General features: G+C 46.6%; 1 protein-coding gene across 2 annotated transcripts in view; it reads right to left on the reverse strand.

The window, feature by feature from the left end:
* Positions 1 to 20,982, reverse strand: part of COL1A1 (collagen type I alpha 1 chain) — a 45,176-nt gene that overhangs the window by 17,002 nt on the left and 7,192 nt on the right. The window contains exons 9-35 of one of the 2 annotated variants that reach the window (XM_081883800.1): positions 20,830 to 20,883; positions 20,235 to 20,288; positions 19,035 to 19,088; positions 18,398 to 18,451; positions 18,262 to 18,306; positions 16,938 to 16,991; positions 16,743 to 16,787; positions 16,372 to 16,425; positions 15,027 to 15,125; positions 14,875 to 14,919; positions 14,692 to 14,790; positions 13,572 to 13,625; positions 13,360 to 13,467; positions 12,267 to 12,320; positions 10,686 to 10,784; positions 9,256 to 9,309; positions 9,040 to 9,138; positions 8,165 to 8,218; positions 7,616 to 7,669; positions 7,451 to 7,504; positions 6,925 to 6,978; positions 5,459 to 5,503; positions 5,251 to 5,349; positions 4,275 to 4,382; positions 2,871 to 2,978; positions 1,149 to 1,202; positions 916 to 969 (exon numbers count right to left, since the gene is read on the reverse strand). In XM_081883800.1, the coding sequence (XP_081739926.1) occupies positions 916 to 969; positions 1,149 to 1,202; positions 2,871 to 2,978; positions 4,275 to 4,382; positions 5,251 to 5,349; positions 5,459 to 5,503; positions 6,925 to 6,978; positions 7,451 to 7,504; positions 7,616 to 7,669; positions 8,165 to 8,218; positions 9,040 to 9,138; positions 9,256 to 9,309; positions 10,686 to 10,784; positions 12,267 to 12,320; positions 13,360 to 13,467; positions 13,572 to 13,625; positions 14,692 to 14,790; positions 14,875 to 14,919; positions 15,027 to 15,125; positions 16,372 to 16,425; positions 16,743 to 16,787; positions 16,938 to 16,991; positions 18,262 to 18,306; positions 18,398 to 18,451; positions 19,035 to 19,088; positions 20,235 to 20,288; positions 20,830 to 20,883 (1,809 nt within the window). The remainder of the gene's footprint in view (positions 1 to 915; positions 970 to 1,148; positions 1,203 to 2,870; positions 2,979 to 4,274; positions 4,383 to 5,250; positions 5,350 to 5,458; positions 5,504 to 6,924; positions 6,979 to 7,450; positions 7,505 to 7,615; positions 7,670 to 8,164; positions 8,219 to 9,039; positions 9,139 to 9,255; positions 9,310 to 10,685; positions 10,785 to 12,266; positions 12,321 to 13,359; positions 13,468 to 13,571; positions 13,626 to 14,691; positions 14,791 to 14,874; positions 14,920 to 15,026; positions 15,126 to 16,371; positions 16,426 to 16,742; positions 16,788 to 16,937; positions 16,992 to 18,261; positions 18,307 to 18,397; positions 18,452 to 19,034; positions 19,089 to 20,234; positions 20,289 to 20,829; positions 20,884 to 20,982) is intronic. The other variant, XM_081883801.1, reaches the window with a different exon arrangement.

Raw genomic sequence — 20,982 nt, forward strand, 5'->3', positions numbered from 1 at the left:
GGATTCAAGTAGGACATGGAGGATTGTTGTCTGGGCTCCTATTTTATTTATTTTAATCGTACCCCACCTTGTTCTCCAAAGGACCTCAAAGTGGCAATGAAAGTGGTGAAAAGTGGCATAAGGCACTGAAAAAGGCACTGCTGGGTTGAATTTGCCATCCCAACACCCAACAGTGCACTAATTAATACCTGCTTGATTGCTGTAGTTAGGAGGAAGGTAAGGGAGAACTGAATTGTTCTTCCAAGCCTTATGAGGAACAGTTGAAGGAACTGTGTATGTTTAGCCTGGGAAAGAGGAGGCTGAGAGAAGGTATGATAGCCATCTTCAAATATCTCAAGGGCTGTCACGTGGAAGATGGAGGAAGCTTGCTTTCTCCTGCTTTGAAGGGTAAGACTTGAATCAATGGCTTCAAGTTACAAGAGAGGAGATTCCAACTAAACATCAGCAAAAACCTGACAGTAAGAGTTGTTCTACAGTGGAAAGGTCTCCCTGGGAAGGTGGTGGACTCTCCCTCCTTGGAGGTTTATATGCAGAGGTTGGATGGCCATCTGTCATGGATGCTTTAGCCGAGATCCCTGCATTGCAGGGGGTTGGACTAGAAGACCCTTGGCGTTTCTTCCAACCCTACAGTTCTATGATTCTATGAATATACCCCAAATTGGGACTATTTTCTTTACTTTATGAGCGCTGCTAATTGAGGAATTGCAATGCCTGGAACATATAACTTTCTCCTACCAGAGATCACTTGATAACAATCTACAGGTGCTTCTGGTCACCAACCTTGCCATGTCAACTGTTGTCGCTTGTTTGCCACAATGTGCACCAACATGGAAGGATTGTCCACTCTGCACCTGACACCCAACATGCAACGAATCAACAGTTTGATGAGAACTGAACACTTGTCATCATACTCACAGGGGGGCCGGCAAATCCAGCAGGTCCAGCAGGGCCAGGCTCACCACGATCTCCCTGGGAAGGAAAAAGAGACAAATGCATTTGGTCAGTGGTGATGAGAGGAAGGGTCAAAGGACGAGAGAAGGTGATAAGGATGAGATCCCTGTGTTGCAGGGAGGTTGGACTAGATAACCCTTGGGGTACCTTCCAACTCTACAATTCTGTGTTTCTAGGATGGAAAGGAAAGTACTTACGGGAGCACCACGAGCACCGGTGGGACCAGCAGGACCAGCAGGACCAGCTTCACCCTGGTTGAGGAAGAAAAGAAACAGAGATGAGGTTAAGCTCCAGGGAACCAGGAAGAACCATGAAAGGTGCTGTAACACAAGTAGGAAAAAAGCACCAAAGAATCCCAGGATGCATAGCTCAGTCAGTCGAACATGAGACTCTTAATCTCAGGGTTGTAGGTTTGAGCCCCACATTGGATGAAAGATTCCTGCATCACAGAAGGTTGGACACAAGATGACCCTTGTGGTCCCTCTTCCAATTCTACAAATCTGTGATCTAAAGCTGCAGAATCCTACTGGTTAGTTACGTTCCTCTCTTAGACCTTGCTACTCTCACCAGGTTGGATAAACGCCTCTTTTTCTAATCATGTACACACTGCCTCGCATGGAGGCCTAAGTTCAACATGTGAATTCAAAAACATGAACCGTTTGCCTTCATATCTAGCAGAGAGCGAGAAAGCCATTGAGTTTTATGGTATGAAAACAGGAGGGGGAAAGCTTATTAGTGACAAGTTGGAAGAACAAAATTGGGGAAGGATGGGGAAAGATCATAGCTCAGTGGTAGAGCACATCCTCTATAAGCAAAGGTCCTCCAAAGGGTTGATCCCTGATACCTGCCTGAAACCCTGGAGAGGTGGTGCCACTCATTGTGGACAATACTAAGCTGGATGGATCAATGGCGCTTGGATTGTATATGACTGGAGATGGGAGACTAGAAGGCTGGTCATGTCCATACCTTTCAGCCTAGCCTATTCGTAAGACCTGAAAGCATCCCTAAATGGTATACATAATATAGCAGGTTGAGCTGGGAAAATCCTTTAACTGCGTAGTCAGGGTGGCCTATAAGACAATGTGACCTGCAGATGATCACCTGTCGGCCCATTGCTCTCATCCATGCAATTCTGCAGGCAAAAAGAAGCCCTTTGTCCCCATGTGTTCTTTCCACAGTCAACAACCTTCATCCAGTGTCCTTCCCACAGGCAGGATGCTGTTGTGGAGGTTGTAGCCTCAGCCAGCGATGGGTGTCCAAGTGGCATCAAGTGAATAAGGTGAGGAGGAAGGGGCTACGCTCTTCTCCCCAGTGCTCCACTCCAGATTGACCTATCACTGAATCTAGTTGCTGGCCACTGTTTTAATTTCAAACTAGCCCCTGTCAAATCAGCTCTGGTCCATGTGGACACGAGCTGGAAAGGTTCTGATATAGAGCGACATTCCACTAGCGTCTTGCTCTCTGCCCAAGCCTAGCCCAGCTGACCTCATAGAGATTGAGGGCTTCAGATGAAGCCAGTCATCATAGGCTGAAATCCCAGGATCAGGATCCAATAAGGGCACACAATGCTGAGATTCTCTTACTTAGAATTTCTTGGGAAAGGGGGCTGTCCCTATGGCTGCCTTGTTCTGGCCGTCAGCATGTAGGGTGGGGACACTGAGCTGACTAGAAAGGGCCAGGTTGGATCTCTGCATCCCTATGCCATCAGAACACCTGGTCAGGAAAGAGTTGCCAACTGCCTCTCCACTGCGTGCTTTGCAAAGGAGTGGTGTCAAAGCCCAAGTCAGAAGACGCCAAATAGCTCCCAGCTCATTCACAAATTCGTTAATATGCCAGAAAATGCACCTAGACATCTGACAATTGGAGATCACTAGACCTTTTTCTGGAAAAGAGGTACATAAAGTCAGTGGAGCACTTGCCTTGTCACCAGGAGCACCAGAAGGTCCAGGTGGGCCAATAGGTCCAGTCAATCCTCTAACTCCATCCTTGCCAGGAGCACCATCAGCACCTTTGGGACCAGTGTCACCCTAGGAGGAAGGAGAAACAGAGCAGACCATGAAGCACAGAAAGGAACAGGCTGGTGCAAGCACCGGGAGGAAGAACTCTCTGTTGACGATACAATGTGTCTCATATCTGAAGGTCTTGAGAGAGATCCGACCATCTAGCAGAATCTGCATTAGGATGTCAAGCCGAGTTTGGCACGAGGGAATTTATCTCAAGGAAACTGATGGAAGAAGGACTAGGTCTGGATAGCACGCTGAGATCTTCCCTTCATTCCAAACTCTTAGGCCAACCCTGAAGGCAAAAGCCTGCAAGCCAGAGGTAGGGAAACTGTGCCCCTCCAGATGTTGAGTTTCTATTCATCCCCAGCCAGCGTGGATGATGGTCAGGGATGGTAGCAGCTATAGTCCATCAACATCTGGAGGGCTGCATCAACCATCCTTTTGCTTTGGCCATACAGAAGGGAAGAGCCGTCTGTCCACTGGATATTTTAAGGAGGGGAGTTTCTAAATACCAGCGAGCAGAATTTAATATTATCCTCCTGTTCTTTATTTCCCACATTACGATTCTGCCAGCACTCTACTTCAAGTAGAGGAAGGTCTGGGGGCAGATCACAGGCCTTGGGTGGAGAAGGCCCTAGGTTAGATTTCTGCCTTTTTTTCATTAAAAAAAAATATCCCATGTGCTGGGAGTGGGAAATGTCTCAGGCAGATATTGTTGAGCTCTGTAGCCAGCTGAAATAGACAAGAGTATTGAGCTTGATGGACCAATTCCCTGACTCAGTGTAAGGCAACTTCAGATGTTACTTTTCCACACACTTCCCACCCAATTGAAATGGTGTGTTACAAAGCCAGTCAAGAGCCCAGTGCGTTTTCCTATCACTTTCTTTATCACCTAAAAGTCCTGTTTTGGAGGGAAGTGGGTGTGTTGCCAAACAACACCAAACGCATTTCAATTGCACAACCTGAGTTTGTTGGTGTGCAGTTGAATCCCACCTGCAAAACAGCAACAGCCTTGCAAGTGACCTCCTGTTTTTATTAAGTCTTCCACCCACTGGCCCCCTATGACCTTCATATGAACCTGTGGGCATGAGGACTTGTGTCAAGATTATCTCTGCACAGTTGCAGTAATGGTGGTTCATTGTGAAAGTGGGCTGGAGAGAGATATGAGGAGAAGTTGGGAAAGCCTCCTAACTGGAGGGTTACATTTGGAAGAGTCGGGGGCTGTTGCCGTTGTTATTTCCTTATTCGCCTTCTTTATAGGTCGGTTAAGTTAGTGAGCTGCCATTTTGATGGCATTGTTTCTAAGGACCAGATACTTACTCTGTCTCCCTTGGCACCAGGCAGACCAGCAGCACCACGTTCGCCAGGCATACCCTGAAGGCCAGCAGGACCTTGGTTTCCGGGGGCGCCAGGAGCACCGGCATCACCCTAGAGGAGCAGAGCCAAACAAACAAACACATATCAGAAACAGAGCTAAGATACCAGGCCCAGCATAGATGGCAGCACCTAATCCCTTCTGAATTCTGTCTGTCTGTCTCATACACATTTGCAAAACAACATTTATTTATTTTCAGATTTTCAGTCTGTATGCTAGGGAAGAAGAGCCTTGTTGCACCCAGGAAGGCAGTGATTCAGAGGGATTGGGTAGATGATACTAAGGATTCCTGATTGTGCCCATGCCAAGGCAAATCCATTTCTTTCTTATTTGCTTTAGGGTGTAGAAGTTGCCTTGCTTGGAGTGAAATGTGCCTCTAGGTTCTGAAAGGAGAAAGAAGGTCCCAGAGCTTGTCCCATGTGGTCTGGCTAATGTAATAAGGTAACAGAATGGAAGCTGTGTCCTGCTTCATGGCAGATGCTTGGTTGGATTCCAAAACTTAGCCCAGCCCTGATGAAATGAAACAGCTCAGCTGTGGGCCTCTACTCCTGATTTGCCCAATATCCTTATAACCTCTCTTTCTGTGCGTGTGGAGATGCACTATTATCAAGTTCCATAAGCTCATAAGAGGACCCCAAATACTACAGGTGCTCCCACCTGTAGTGGTGAGCACTGTACATCAGCTTGGTTGAGAAAACAGGAGTTGTGAGGGGATGCCTCAGAAGGCATAGATTATTTCCTTCACCTCTTGATTTATAGATGTTTAGTTGCCTACATGGCTCAAAACCTAACTCTGATCATTTGAAAAAATCCCAAGCATCCAAGACAGATTTTTATATTTGTCATGCAATATATTTTCAAGGAAGAAAAAGGACATGAATAATAATTAGTGATGGAGTACATCCTATCATGCACCCTTACCTTAGCACCATCGTTACCAGGAGCACCATTAGAACCACGGGCACCCTGAGGACCTGGGGGGCCTTGGACACCACGTTCACCGGGGAAACCTCTCTCGCCCTAAAGGGAGGAAAGAGATCTGGTTAGAACACCAGCATAACAGTAAACAGCAGCGGACCAATGAAAATACATATGGAAGACCAGTATGGAGAAGAAGATCTTCACTTACTCTTGCACCAGAGGGACCAGGAGGACCAACATCACCAGGGACACCCTATCAGAAGAAGAAAAATCATTGGTTAATGAATCTTTGACATCCAGATGTCATAGGTAATCCAAGATGGGGTTGATGGATGATCCTGCTGTGCAGAAATGGGGGTGGATTTTGCTGCTTCACGGCTGAGGACTATGTGGACTTAAGGTCCCTTTGAGTTATGGAATTCTAGAAGGAACAGCTCAAGTCTGAAGTGGCAGGATTTGCGCAGTGTGGGCAGGGCCTCTAGCATATGAAAGCATGGAGGAAAGTGGATAGCACAATGAGAAGCATCTAGCTGTTCTCTTCTGCCTGGTAGGAGACACTTCAGGAGGTATGCATTGTGAACCTCCCTTGATAGCTTCTCCAAAACCGCACGTAGGAAACATGAGTGGACAGGATCTGAAGATGGACTCTTTTAAAATGCCAACTTCAGTCACAGAATCTTAGCATGAATTGCGGGCTCCTGGGTATCAAAAAGACCTGTGAATTTTGAATCATCAAGTTGTGTCCAATCCAATGGCTTACAGAAAGAGTCACAAGGCCTAAACTAAGGACTCCACTCATTTCAGCATCTCTTCACCTCGCTGAGACAACGTCCCCTTGAGGAAGAAGAAGCATCAAGTATCTACAGTGCTTTGAATGCCTGAAATCCCAGTTTTAGTCCAAGCAATCAATCCTATCTCTAGTAGGAGAAGGACATGGGGGAGATACAGATCTGTTGCCTACAATATGGGAGGTTTCTATGGCCATTGGGCCATGCAAAAGGAAAATATTCCCTTCCCACCCTCCCTATATACTTCTTTGCAGGTGCTCTGGATTTTTATTGTTGGCCAATCAACTGGAAGTCCATTGGCTTTGCAAAGGGAGCATGAGAGAAGCGTCATACGAAAAGCAGGCATGGCACGGACTCTGCTGTGATTGCACAGCTTCCAATTCATTCAGTGCAAAGGGTGCATGCGGTTCTCAGAAGGTTACCGGATAGATTCAGCACCAGCACTGTACTGGTTTTTTTTGCAAGGAGTGGATGAAGCCTTTCTAAAGAAAGCCACCCGAGCTAAGGGATTCTAAGCTTGCTGTGGCATGGTCCTGAAAGGAAGGAGCAAACTTTGCCTGCTGAAATTCCCTCCAGCTATTCAAAGGAGGAGAAACCTCACCCTGCTGTGTGTGTGCAAGTAGATTGTGAATAACCGAGCAGAAGAAGCTAAGTGGGGAGAAGCTCGACCATCCGGTTCTCCTCAAGGTATCCTTACGTCTTTCTATAGTATGGTGTAAGTACTGCATTCTGTCTGAAGGTATTCAAGAAGGCAGATGCAAATGCCATATCTATATGTGGAGCGAGACTTACTGGGGAGCCAGCAAGCTCAGATCAGACCCTAAACTACCTATCTCTGAACCCAGTCTCTTCTTCACATTTCTCTATGTGCAGCCTCATTTCTTACCTGTTCACCAGGCTTTCCAGATTCACCAGGGGCACCTGCAGGACCGGGAAGACCCTGTAAGAGAAAACCAGAGATGGAGAAGGTGTTAGATTAGGAACTGAAATCTTGCTTTTCAAAGAGCTTAGCTATATCTATCCTACAATTTGATCACCCACAATGATTTTGTGTGTGTGCACAAGCACAGGCATTGATGCCTGTTGTCATGGTTTCTGCATAGTTAAATTTCCCAGCTTTCCTTTTTTCTTCTTCAAAGCCTTGATTTGAAGAAAATATTTGCATGTTGTGCCCGTCAAACTATTATACTGTTGCCTCCCACTCCCTCCAGAAAATTTGCAAAGAAATCTGAAAACCTGAAGCAGGTTTAAGCATGCAAAATGCAGAAATGTACTATGTTTGCAACGTTTATTGCTATCCCTGAAGTTTGTTCCCCATCCAGCCGGCTTCCAAATTTGGAGTTTTGCTGTGGCAGAAAATACACACACAGTTCTGTATGTGCCTCTATTCATGGAAACCTTTTTTTTTTTACCTGGAATCCGGGAGCTCCACCGGGACCTTGTTCACCTCTTTCTCCAGCAGGGCCCTAGGATGGGAAGCAAAGGAAAGTTCAAAGGTTGGTAGGCTTCAAAAAGTGGTTTCCTACAATAGCCATCAATGGTACAGAAAGTGGGATCAGGGAAGAATTCATACTTACACTTGGGCCAGGGGGTCCCTGGGCACCAGTTTCACCATCTTTACCAGGAGCACCCTGCAGGGGAGAAGAGGATCAAAAAGGCAGAGATGAAAGTATCTGGATGGACTCTTCGGAGAACAGCCTACATTGAAAGCACTTCAGTGTTTTTCTACTCCTGTGTCCCGATCGATTGATGTATCGCCCAGCTGCTCCCTCCCTTCTGGTTGCTTAGCTACTATCTCATACCTGGGTAGCTCCTCTCTAACTGTACAGCTTCTGTGTCTGCCTGTCTTTCTGCTTCTGGAAATGCTGGAAGCAGGCGGGGTCAAATATTTCCCCTCCTCTTCTGTTAAGAACTGATCTTCCTGCAATTGCATCCCCCAATCTTCTGATCCAGACCAGCCCCTGACATCTATATAGTGTCTTGGTGTCAAATCCATCTCCTTGCTGCGTTGGAGCTTGCTATAGCGAACAAGTGCCCAAGATTTCTTGCTTTCATCTAAAAATTCCCGTGCAGGTGCAAAGCCATATCTGAACCTGGCTGCAGAGGGCATTAAGCAAAATACTTACAACAGCACCAGTAGGTCCAGGAGCGCCTCTCTCGCCAGGTTTTCCGGGCTCACCCTAGAAGAAGAAGGGGACAAAGGGGGTCATTTCAGAGACAGGATTGACAATTTGACAAGCAGTGAGCAAGAAGATATTTGTAGCAGTGGGATTTCATTGCACTCTTCGGGTCATACTAGAATGAGTCAAATCCAGGGTATGTTTATGCTGTGTTCAGAATTTGGACCACAAATGGATACAACCATTTATGGGGAAACCACAGCACCTGCATGTTGCTGCATTCTTGGGAATGATTTTTGGCTGAAGGGTAGCTTTATTTTGCAAAACAATAATGAACAAGGAGCCATAGCTTGTCTTGTGTGCCCACTGCTCATACTGAATCCTTCGACTGCAACTGTTTTACCAGATATCCAGAACAGAATCACTGCAATGATCTGCTTAATTCTAAGGTCCAATACAAGAAATGAAGATTCAGTTTGGGAAAGGGAGCCATCTAAACCATGAAACCATGCTGATGCCCCATGGCAGGAACTGCAGATGCCGAACCACAACGAAGAGCAGAAATGACCAACAATTTTGGTCTTTATAAACACCCAGAGGTTTTTTTGGGTGTTTTTTTTTGTCCCTCTAGTTGCTCAAAAACGTAAGGAGGGCAGCTAGGAGGATTTTGCAGTTACAGGCATTGCCAGCCGTTATTTCATGAAGACTTGAAGGCAGCCATTTCAGGAAGTCCTAAAATGAAGTTCTGCCATTTTCATGGCAACACTGCAAGCTGAACTTCAAGCAAAGACTGGGCACTGCGAGGAAAAAGCTGGATTTTGCCATCCTTGAATTTTCATCTAAGGGAGGGTGAGATTCGGGAAAAGGAAGCAGTTACTTACAGCAGCGCCTTTAGGTCCAGGGAATCCCATGACACCAGCTTGACCTCTTGCACCAGGTGGACCTGCAGGTCCGGGGCGGCCATCTTGACCAGCGGGGCCCTATTAGGAGATGAAAAAGCCTGTAAGTGTTTTTGTGTGTGTGTGTTTATTTTTTAAAGAACAATTCCTTTCTGAGCAAAGTAAAAAAATGAAGAATGCCATCCTGTTGCTACTCACAGTGGGTCCAGTCTTGCCATCGGGGCCAGGGCTTCCAGGGCTACCAGTCAGACCCTACAGGTGGGAGGGGAAAGGAAGGAGAGTTAGGAAACATCCTTTGGTCAATAACAAAGAGGGTTTGTGACCTAGAAAGGGTAAGGTAGGATTGCTCTGTCTTTGCCACCCCATTCCGCACAGTCACTCCTAAATGCTCTACAACCCCTATTTTGACAACATCTGTTTGTTATAGGAACCCCTTATTGTGCATCTCTTTTCTGAATGATTCCCAGTTCTCCTAAATGCTCCTTTACAGCTTTTGCGCTCAAGCCCTCGCCCTTCCCTTAAATAGTCTCCAGCTGTACAGAATATCTGAGGAGCTAATAAATCCAATGTGTCCCTTGCAGTTGGTGTTTTTTTCATAAGGGGGCGGGGGAAGACTTTTGTTTTGTTTCCCAAAAAAATCTAAGGATTACTGGTTTCTCTTAAATCAGTTCCAGTTCGAGTCCTGTCCTCCTTCTGGTTTTGTTTTGTTTCAGATTAACTGGTGCATGTTTTTTTAAAATCCGATTTTAATTTTGTTCTAAGTTGCCCTGAGCTCATGGGAGAAAGTGGTAGACTTATACATTAGATAGATGGGCGTAATGATCCCCTTTGCATCTTGAAGTGGGGCCTAGAAGGCAGGGTTCAAATCACTGAGCAAGGAAGGATTTGAGAGCCTGTGTGACCCACTAAGAAGGGTTTTTCAGCTTGGCTAATAAACCCCCTAGTTAAATTTACAGAGCTGTATTTCATTTTCTAGTGCTCTTGGGCAAGTCACTTCTTTCTAGGGTTGCAATGAACGTTTGCCTCTGAATATGTTCTTGGCAAAAATGGGGTGGTCACGGAGGCTGAATTTCCCCCTAAAAACTCCTTGCTTTTACTTTGATGGTGCTGTTTGCAGCTATTGCTTCCCCACATTGCTGCTATTTCTTTAAGGGCTGCTTCTCCTTCCAGAAATGACCCTCACCAATGAAGGATCACATAGGGAGCTACAGTGTGCCACGATGCCATCTATTACCCTAATTCTAACTGGGCAAATTCGTACCCTTATCCCATCATGGCCCTTCTGTAAAAAAAGCAGCCAAAAGAGGACCCTAAAACCTGTCGCCAAAAGCCTTCCTCCTTTCAATTCACTTATGCATTTCTCAGCCTCATTCTACCCGTCTGCAAAATGGGACCATTGCAGACTTTCCTTGCAGGGGTCATCTTTCAGATTTTAGCAGCAAAGCCACAATTTGGTGCCCCCTGGCTCTCGCCTCCCATTCTGCACAATTCACTATGTCACATGTCCTCTCTAGGGCATGGGAGCTTCTGGCAGAAGGCACCTCATTCCCCACTGTCCAGGGCCTGACAGAGAAGCGTATGGCTAGATCGCCTTTGCAATTCTGCCAGATCTCTTGCAATCCACTCACCTTGGCTCCAGGGAGACCAGGCTCACCAGGGCGTCCAGCTTCGCCAGTATTTCCTTTGGGGCCAGCAGGGCCGGGAGAGCCACGCTCGCCAGGTGGGCCCTGGAAGAGGAAAAGCGGTCAAGTTATCCCATTAAGCACTGCAGGTAAACGCCAGCATTGTTTCATCTTCTTCTGGTTCAGAAGGCTGTGATATCAGAGCTCAATCTAAGATTCCCAGAATTGTAGACCTCGAGGGCCATCTAGTCCAACCCTTTTGCAATGCAGGAATCTGAACACGTGGTCTCCCCTCCAGTTTGAAACCATACCGGACCCTGCTTAGCTTTGCAAGGGTGCTAGCAGTTTTATTGCTGCACCACTAGGAGGGCAGCAAGGGAAGGAGACCAACACCAGGCTGCCTGATTCTGTGTGGATGGCTTAATCTTCATGGGCAGAAAATATAAGATATGAGCCATGAAAAAGTCCCAAACCCAACAATATAAGCAATAACTACTGGGGCTCTGGTTCTCCATTAGCCAGATGAGCATATGTGAGTGGTTTGAGGTTATGCTGGAGAATTCCAGAACGTGAGAACGGGGTAAAGTGTGATATATAATAATGAAATGTTGCTGGAGTGGGAAGGGCAAAGGGTGGGACTAAAGCTGGCTTCCAGACAAGATCTGGTGCCTTTAAAAAAAGAATAGAAAAAAGCTCAAGAAAGCCCCTGGGACTGCAGGAGTGGGAAGACGTGAAAGCAACTGGTGTTGTTAAGCAAGAGCTGGGAGCAATGATCATTCATCTGGGGGCTTGAGGATGAGGCTGGAGTGTCTTCAAAAGGGTGTGATGCTCTCAGATGATTAGGCAACCTCTGCTGGCCCCTATAAATTTCCACAAGACTACCCAGCTCCTTCAGCGAGTTTTGGAGGGAGGTGGAAAGCAGATTCACTTAGTGCAAAGGAGCTCCTTAGATTTCTACATTTGCTGGACAATTCGACTTCCATCTTAGAGTTCTGGGCACATGCCTGCCACAAACTTATTCAGCAGGAGCTTGGCCAAATTCCCACTCAGCATCCACCTCTAAAATGGGAGTAGTATGAAGTTAATTCGAGCTGGAAGCTTTACTTTTTAAATTTTTTAAGAAAGAAAATTGCTATTTTCGATGTTTTTTACTTTCACTGCATTGGCAGGGCAGGAAAGAAATGGAGAACTAGCCATGTTTCGATAGCATTGGAACATGTGCAGAGTGCCGTTTCTCAACGTTGTTAAAATCTGCTCAGGGGTCCTGAGATTAAGGGGAGTTCCAAAGAAGAAGACTTTCTTTCCATCACCCATTTACCTCCTTTAAACTATTCCTAATGTAGGTAACGGCTAGCAAAAATAAAATAATATCCAGTAGCATTTAAGATTGCTCCAGGCTCCTTTCTTCTAAGAGAACATTCCATCTCTCGCTGGTTTAACTGTCTCTGCCTTGAGCCACATTCCCAGAGCCTTATCAGAGGCTTCCCATCTCAGCCCATTGGAGTGATGTCAGTGGATGGGGAGGCCATTATTTTTATACCTTTTGTTCTGTACAGAAGAAAGTGACAGCGTGAGACTAGAACCTACCTTGGGACCAGCAATGCCATCAGATCCGGGGAAACCACGGCTTCCGGGAGCACCCTGTGAATGGTAAGGAGGAGAACAGGTTAATGTCATATACACAGCACTGGGTTCTCCCATCAAAGTGGACAGGGAAAATAAACATCGATTGGCCAGAAAGGACCAAAAATACAAATCCCACAAGGCAGAATCACATGCAGATCAAAGAAAGTAAATTCAGATTCAGGAGAATCTCGAGAATCTCAGATTCCAATTTCAGGGCCCAGGCTTAAGACAGGACCCCACACCTGCCAACCCCATCTCAAAGCAGCAAGACACAACCCACAAATAGAGATCAGGGGCCGAAAAGGTGTGCAAAGAGTTGCAGGTAACTCGAGCAAAAGTACCGGATGGCATATTATAAGAGGGAGCAAAGAAACAAAAGTAAACAAGGAAAACTGTCTAAGTGAGAGGGAAGTTTGGATTTGATCAAATGTTTGAAGTTCAAAACACAACTGATGACCTGGCTATATTGCAGAGGTCTTTTGACCTCAAAGGTCTCAGTTGTTTTTTATTTCTCTGTATGAAATCAATTCTCGTGGGACTGCCCTGGGATTTCAACTTGAGGACAGAAAAGAATGACGGTGTTTCTTTTTCTAAATTCAGCCGTGGATGATTCTTAAGGGAGTGATCTGTTAAGTGAAAAAGGACAGCAATGTTCTGGCCACCTCCAGGCCTAGACAGTGCTTCCTCGTGGGTTTAAAACACTCCATGGTGAACACATTGTACCAATTGGGCTCATATCTTAGACACCTTAAGAGGCAGTTCCTTTCTTTGAAGTGCTGCAGCGCACTCTATTTTTGCAACAGCTTTCCCCTGCAGAATAGCTCTCCTCTGACTCACAGAGGCTGCCTTTCCAGACTGCTTTGCTTCCATTTGTAATTTGACCCAGCAATTCCTAACTAATCTAATAATGTACTGTGAGTATGTTAGACAGATACATGGTCCGTGCACAAATTAGTCTGCTTGCTAAGAGAGTGTGACCTCGCTGCCCACAGTTAAGGAGAGACTAGTTTTGGCTCGGGAGGGCAGTAATATGGAGAACAACGTTGGTACGTACACGTTCACCAGCAGGTCCAGGCAAGCCAGCGGGTCCAGGCTCACCACGAGATCCTCTCTTGCCTTCCTCACCAGGTGGACCAGGGGGGCCTTGGACACCTGCGGGGCCCTGGAAGATAAAAGGAAGGAGAGGCAAGCGTTAACAAAAGTGAAAATGAAACAAGAATAGATGCACCACTTTAGAAATACATCCCAGGTGAGAGGGATACTTACGGGTTCGCCTTTAGAGCCAGTATCTCCTTTGTTTCCAGGAGCGCCAGGTTCACCCTAAACGTATATAAAGAGACAGAAAACAACATGATCACAAACCTCATTCAGCACAAGGAAGGCAAGAATGAATCCTTTTTTTCTATGAGAGAACAAGGGGATGTGGCTTCTCTGAGATGGCTTTCAACATGCATCTGTTATCAAGACTTAGAATTGCAGAGTTGGAGGGGACCCTGAGGATCACCCAGCCCAACCCCCTGCAATCCAGTTGTCCCATACAGGGATCGAACCTGCAGCCTTGGAGTTATCAGCACCATGATGCAACCAGCTGAGCTATGCAGGCTGACAATCCACAGAGGAAGAGATTTGATAAGATGCCGATGCATGTGATCATGGGCTTGGGCCCTGAATAGAAGGGACAGTTTAGAGCAAACTTGGCCCTCCAGATGTTTTGGGACTACAATTCCCATCATCCCTGACCACTGGTCCTGTTAGCTAGGGATGATGGGAGTTGTAGTACCAAAACATCTGGAGGGCCAAGTCTGGCCATGCCTGGTTTATAGGAAGCAGAGTCAAGGAAAGGGAAGTTGAGAATGTAATAGTGAACAGGCAACTCGATGTAAATCTCCACCATATGAGAGTTAACAATGGGGTTTGGTAGAAGGAGCGCCCTGCTAAATAATCTTGGATACTGCTACCCTTAAAAAAGAGATTTGTGCACCATCGCCTACCATTTTGATACCTTTATCCTACCTGCTACACAAATCTAGCAGCTCTGGAATACTGTCATTTTCAGAATTTTAAAACCCAGTGTATTATATGATGCCAAGGCAGGAAAGCTGGTATTATTGGTAGTATTGGAAGTCATGGTTTGAAAAAGACTAAGAAACAGTGCTTTAGCTATTAAACAAGCACAGTCGGAGAGGATATGCAGAGGGCGGTATTTTCTGAATTAGTTATGTTATGATAGGCTCCTCCTTGCGTTCTCCCAGTTAGGCTAAAGAAGTCTGGGTTTCCTGGATAACCCACCCAGATGCCTCTATTTCTAATTTCTTCAAAGACCTCTGAAGGCAGGCGCAACTTAAATGACGAGGCAAAAGGTGAGGGGAGATCAGGTGAGACTTACGCTGTTACCCTTGGGACCAGGAGCGCCGCTGGGACCCTGAGGTCCAGCTGGGCCACGAGGACCGGGGAAGCCGGGGGCGCCGGAAGCTCCAGGAGCACCCTAGGAGAAAAGAGCAACACTGGTGAAGCAACTGGGAAAGGAAGGCATTGGAGAAGACAAGAAAAGCGATGGGAAGGTACTTACAGTTGCACCTTTGGCACCAGGTTGACCATCAGAACCGGGGTTGCCCTAAAGCAGGGGAGAAGGAGGAGAGAAGAGTCATTATGATGATGCTCCTTAGAAAGTCCCGAAGCACATTCGACAAAAGCCAAAAATCGGCCAGTAGCGCAGCTTACAGAAGGACCAGCAGCGCCAGCGGGACCGGCGGGACCAGGTTCACCACGAGCACCTTGTGGGCCTTCACTACCACGAGCACCTTGGGGACCGGTTTCACCCTGTGCAATAAGAGAAAGAAGAACAAGGGACATAAGCACTCTTCCACAGGTATGGTGGCAGCGTCTCCCTGTCAAACTACACCATCCCACACCCAGCCCTTCTGAAGCTTCACAGTTTTGTCTCGTCGGATCAGTACTACAAAGCCTCAGGCCTTCCTTTGCCACCCTGTCCCTCAGAAATCAAGAGGTTTAAGGTCTGCCACATGAAGCACATTACTTTGTCCTTTTGAGGCGGGCTGTTGCTACAGCTTCTTTGGGGTCTACCACTAAGTGCTTATGCTGCAGGAACTTGGCAGTCACTAGTCCTTTACAGACTTCCATCTTGCTGCTCTGGGAACACCTGAAACCCATAGGCCACCCTGGAGGTTTAGCAATGCGGTGGCTTCCTTCCCAGACCAACATTGCCTGTTGTGTGTGAAAGAGACGCTGGAACAGGAAGCAACATTGCGGGCACCTCTCAAGTAGCCTCTAAGCTTCAGACATTGCTGGGCAGGATGAAAAGCTACCACTCATGGTGTAGCCTCATAAGGCTACAATGGAATTTAAGAACTGGGCCCATGTAGATGTGTTACCCTCCATTCTTGAATGAAGAGCTTTAAGGGATTCTCAGCCTTCAAGGCAGAATACAGAGACTCGGAGGGAGGAGGGCCTTTCAAATCATTATGAGGGCCATGGCTTTTCAGAAATAGCCTGTGATCTTTCCCACAGAAGACTAAGGTGCTTGTAGCTGGTTTGGTAAGAAATAGTTCATCTAGAGCTGCTGCTACAGAGCTTTTCGTCTAAGAAGGGGAAGACTGTCACTCCCCTCCCCCCTTTTAGAAATATTATTATTATTATTAACAATAGACTGAGGAATCAAGAAGACAAGTGGGAGCTGCAACAAAATGTTGCAGTCTCTGTCCACGATTCCAGATACTCCATTCTACTTCATCACCTGCCCAGATTTCTGTTCTTCACACCCCAACAGTCTCTTAGCATTCTGTGCTGAGTCTGCCCAGTAATTATCGGTTGGTATTTTTAATTTTTTTTACCTATAAGAATTTCCCCCTAAATATTTTTGTACACCTGCAAACACTGGGATTCTCCTAAGCCTCCTGATACCTCCCTCTTAATGCAATGATGGTGCAATGTTGGCTTGCATGAGGACTGGCACCTGAGATATTGATCGAGTCTAAACCCAACAATTTTTGATGTTCCTGATACAAAACAATTGCTTCTGAGCATCGGTGTCATCCGGTGTCTTTACCTTAGGGCCAGCGGCACCAGGGAAGCCAGGGGGACCAGCTGGACCAGTAGGGCCCTGAAAGAAAGAAAGCAATGGCAATTATAGCATTTTCCTTGGAGTCCCAAATTAGCAACCTCTTAACCCTGGCCAACTCCGCCCCAGCAATGGCCAGAGGTTTGGTCTGTGATTTAAAATGTCAGGGAAAGGGAAACAAGAGTCAAGGCCTTCCATCCCATGGCTGGTTTAATTACAGAGTGTGTTGTCCTTCAAATCCCCATTTAGGATATGGAGTCTGGCAACGGCCAGTGTTTGTCTGGCAGGACAATCCCTCTCCACAGGAAAATAATCACCACTTGAGCAGAGAAGAAACTGCAGGTTGCAGGAATACTTACTGGGGGGCCAGCAGCACCGGGAGCACCATCATTACCACGAGCACCCTGTGGTGAATAAGAGGGGGAGAAAGGCGTTTCAGTTACTGCCACCTCTCCAGGCCACATTAGACCTGGAGGATGCTATACCAAGGATGCCTTGGTACCAGTTGCATCCAGCCCCACAATATGTCCCACAAGACAAAACAATGTACTTACAGCAGGGCCAGAAGGTCCAGGGCGGCCTCTCTCACCGGGAAGACCACGTGGGCCCTAGGCATAAGGAGAAACAAGTTTAGTTTAGGGGAAGGTAGCTTTGATCCATGCCCTGTTACCATCCACCCAACCTTTCATTAGCCGTTCTGTTCTTTAGCATCTACCATTTCTAATGCCTCTACTGGTGTTAAGGGGTTCCTTTGTTCCCCAGGGAGACTTAAAGTGTGAACGAAGACTTTGTATATGCCAGCAGGCCTTGCTTCTTTGTGTCTTTGCTTCATACCTCTCAAGTGCCCTAGCTTAAAATTGTTTTTTATCAACCCCCTCATTTCTTGATGCAATCCCTTCTGACTCATTATGTGTTCTTGCTCTCCTGGATCTGGCAGCAACTATACGCAAAAGGATGATATATGCCACTGTGGAATCCATTAGACCAAGCGAAAGAGCCTTTGATCTGTAGCTTTCGCCACCCGGATGCTACAAACACCCATGACGTCTGCCCTGCTGTCTGAAATCTCACGCATAGTTCTCTGCAATGTAGAGTTGAGGAACTCGCAGCCCTCCAAACGTTGCTGAGCGACACTTCCTGACGAAATGGCCATGGTGACTGGGACTGATGGGAGCTAGAATCCAACCACATCAGAGGGTACCTCAGTTTCCCCAACCCTGCTATGAAATAATGCTTCATCTCGCTGGATATTTCTCCTTGTGTTCTTCTATGTCAAAACGCGCCTGTCCCTCATGTAGGATGGATTCAGATGGAACTATTATGTTGTCCTTTGGGATTACTGCATGTTAACCATCACATGGAACTAGTTCACCTGAAGGGTTTTCATGAACAACATATGAAAGGAAGTATACTGAACTTGGACGCCTTCAGACAAATTATTTCCACTTGATGCACAAAGCATGCTAGGAATCAAATCCATCCTCAGAACACAAAGGATGTAAGGTGTGATCACAGTAGGCAGAAACCAAACAGAGATACCTTATATTGAATCGGACCATGGGTCTACCTAGCTCAACACTGTCTATGGGATTGCAAGAGGCTCCTGAGGATCAGACAGAGGTTTTGCCCATCATCTGTTCCTTGTTCCTTTTAATAGGCTAGGGATTGATCATGGGATATTCAGGGACACAAAGCATGCACTCTACCAATGAGTAAGTCCTCTTACTTCCCACCCCTTTTGGTGACTAGGACTTTTCCTTTCCTCATCATCCTTTCACCTGAACAAATCCATTTCTGCTGATACCCAGCCTATGCTTGTAAGATTTAGAAAGATGGTCTACCCATCAAAGCAAAGGGCAGAAGAACAATGATACTCACGACTTGTCCAGGAGCACCATTCTCACCAGGGCTACCAGGCTCACCCTGAAAGAGGAAACAGAGCAGATGTCAACACCCTGTTGCTGAAACAGGAGGGGATAGAATTAGGTATAAGCGGAAGGGGGCACATACTCACCTTGGGGCCAGCTGGACCAGCATCACCTTTAGCACCATCAAGACCGCTGAAACCCTAAAGTGGTGGGATGAAGGAATGGATGGAAAAGAAGAAAAGGGAAGATTAAAATTCAAGTAGTTGAGTATAAAAAAGGCAATGGGGTGCCTTAATTCTACATTTGGAAGGTTAGCAGCCCCTCATTTTACTGTTCAACTGAAAAGATTACAGGTTCCATATTGGCAACCACGCAAAAGCTGAGGAAGCCTGGGTGGAAGACCACCTTGGAACCAAGGATATGAATATACAAGATAATAATATAATGGTCGACTAGAAACACCTGAGTAGACATTTTTAAGGGTCTGTTTCATGCTCTTCTCAGCTTGGACCTAGGCTGCCTCCTAAGATCAATAGTTCAAGGTGGGGCTTCACCCCAAGGTTCATGTGACCATATGGCTATTGTCACCTTCATGGCAGGCATTATCTAGTGAAGGTGCCATGTTCGCAATGGCAGATGCTGTTTGTATTGTGATGTCTGTAAACCTTAAAAGCTCCAGAGGGGATGCATGTCTACTCCTAAGTAAATAATCTAGCCAGGGGACATTCTGAATTGCAAGATCCCCGAATTTTCTTGGTCATTGAGCTATTGGAGCATACTTACTCTGTGTCCCTTCATGCCTGGAAGGCCAGCTGTTCCGGGAAGACCACGGGCACCCTGAAGCAAGAGAACAAAAAGTTATTTAGGAGTCAGAAAAGAAAAAGAAAACGTGTCTCGCCTTTCTCGCCTTCTTTAGGCAAGTGGGTGAGACCTCTTCACACCAATAGCTGGTTTATGATTGGGACATACCGAATGTGCTTTTCATCAATAGCAACAACACTGTAGGACTCAGTTTAAAAGGGTTAAGAAATGCCGTTAAGGCAGATGGCGGCATATTTACTGCTAGTTTTGTGCTATGTCCTTACATCTCCTTGAACATCCTCATTCTCTGTACAGCTGGGACCATCCATCAAGAGCTCAAAATTTCCATTCTAGGAAGGAGTCTGTCAGTGATCACCCAGTCTAGTGGGCAGAGTGGATGTGTTCAAATGTGGGCTCCAAAATCTCACCCAGCCATCTCAAGGCCTTAGGCGCATAAACTGTTTCACAGTCAAACCTAACCACCTTGCAAAATTCCCGGGAAGGTGAACTGAAGTAGGGATGCATTGCAATACAGTGGTAGCTCGCAAGACGAATGCCTCACAAGACGAAAAACGCGCAAGACGAAAGGGTTTTTTGTTTTTTGAGTTGCTTCGCAAGACGATTTTCCCTTCGCAAGACGTCTTGCGAGTTTGTTTCCTTTTTTCTTAAAAGTGCTTGAAGAGGTGCAGTTGCGACTGACCGTGCTTCGCAAGACGAAAAACCGCGCAAGACGAAAAGACACGCGGAACGAATTAATTTCGTCTTGCGAGGCACCACTGTACAGCATTTGGGGTGGGAATAGGTTGTATGTCACCCTTCGCCAACCCCGTGTCCTACAGGTGCTGCTGGACTCCAAATCCCATCAGTCCCAGATGCCATCATGGCCAGTCGTGAGGGGTGACAAGAGTTGTAGTCCAAAACATCTGGAGATTGGAGACGGCTGTAGGGTGGGTTTATAAATGAACCATCCCTCTGTACCGAAGCAGGAATCGAAATATTTAAGCTGCTTCTTGCTAATACGATCGTCGAACCTGCTCTTTCAGGCCGCCAGTGTAAGACATTGCATCACTTTCCCTAAACAACAGGTTGTAATATCAAGGCTCCAGGGATGCCAGGACAAGGAGCAGCTCTTCCTAAAAGGACAGGTGCTTGACAGCCACCCCATGATGAGAGACATCTTACCTGTGGACCTTGGGCACCACGCTCGCCAGGACGGCCAGGTTTTCCAGCTTCACCCTTGGAGAAAGAAGAGGAGACGGGGTCTGAGCCAATGCTCGAGAAACAGCACACTAGGCGAGGATGAAAGGCCACTGATTGGGGAACTGTGTTTGTAAAAGGGACTTGGACCTCGCATTAAGGTTTGCAACCAAATGAACCTGTAACGTCTACAGGTGTTCTTTAAAGATTGGTGCTTCTGCTCAGCAGAAAGGGAGAAGCCAGAGAAAGTGGGAAGGGGCAAGGATGGATAAGGCCCAGCACTGACAAACTGTGGGGGTCTCCCATCAAGTCCTGGTTTGGTGGGCTGCTTAGGAGTTCAAGTCACTAATTGCAGATAAGGCTTTTTTTATTTTTTACACTGCAAGTTTTTTAGACCTGACTCAGTTTACTTGGAGGCAAAGCAAGGCAGGTGGGTAAGTCAGCCAACTCAAGTCTGTAAGTTGAGGGTAACCTTGACACTGGAACGGTGTGGCTATTTGGGCACACTCCGTCTTTGGATAATTGGAAAGTAGAAGTTTCCGGGGGGCCCCCACTCCAAAAAAAGACATAAGTCACTCACATCATCTCCATTCTTTCCGGGTGGGCCAGCTGGACCACGGGGACCCATTGGACCCTAGAGTTTGAGAAGAAATAGATGCATTAAAATCCAAGTCGAGTCGTCCCTTCTCCTATTTATAAGCCGGTTGAATTTTTCAAAAGTGGGCCAAAGAAT

Source organism: Podarcis melisellensis, assembly GCF_964234715.1.
Source record: "Podarcis melisellensis genome assembly, chromosome: 13".
Lineage (NCBI taxonomy): Eukaryota > Metazoa > Chordata > Lepidosauria > Squamata > Lacertidae > Podarcis > Podarcis melisellensis.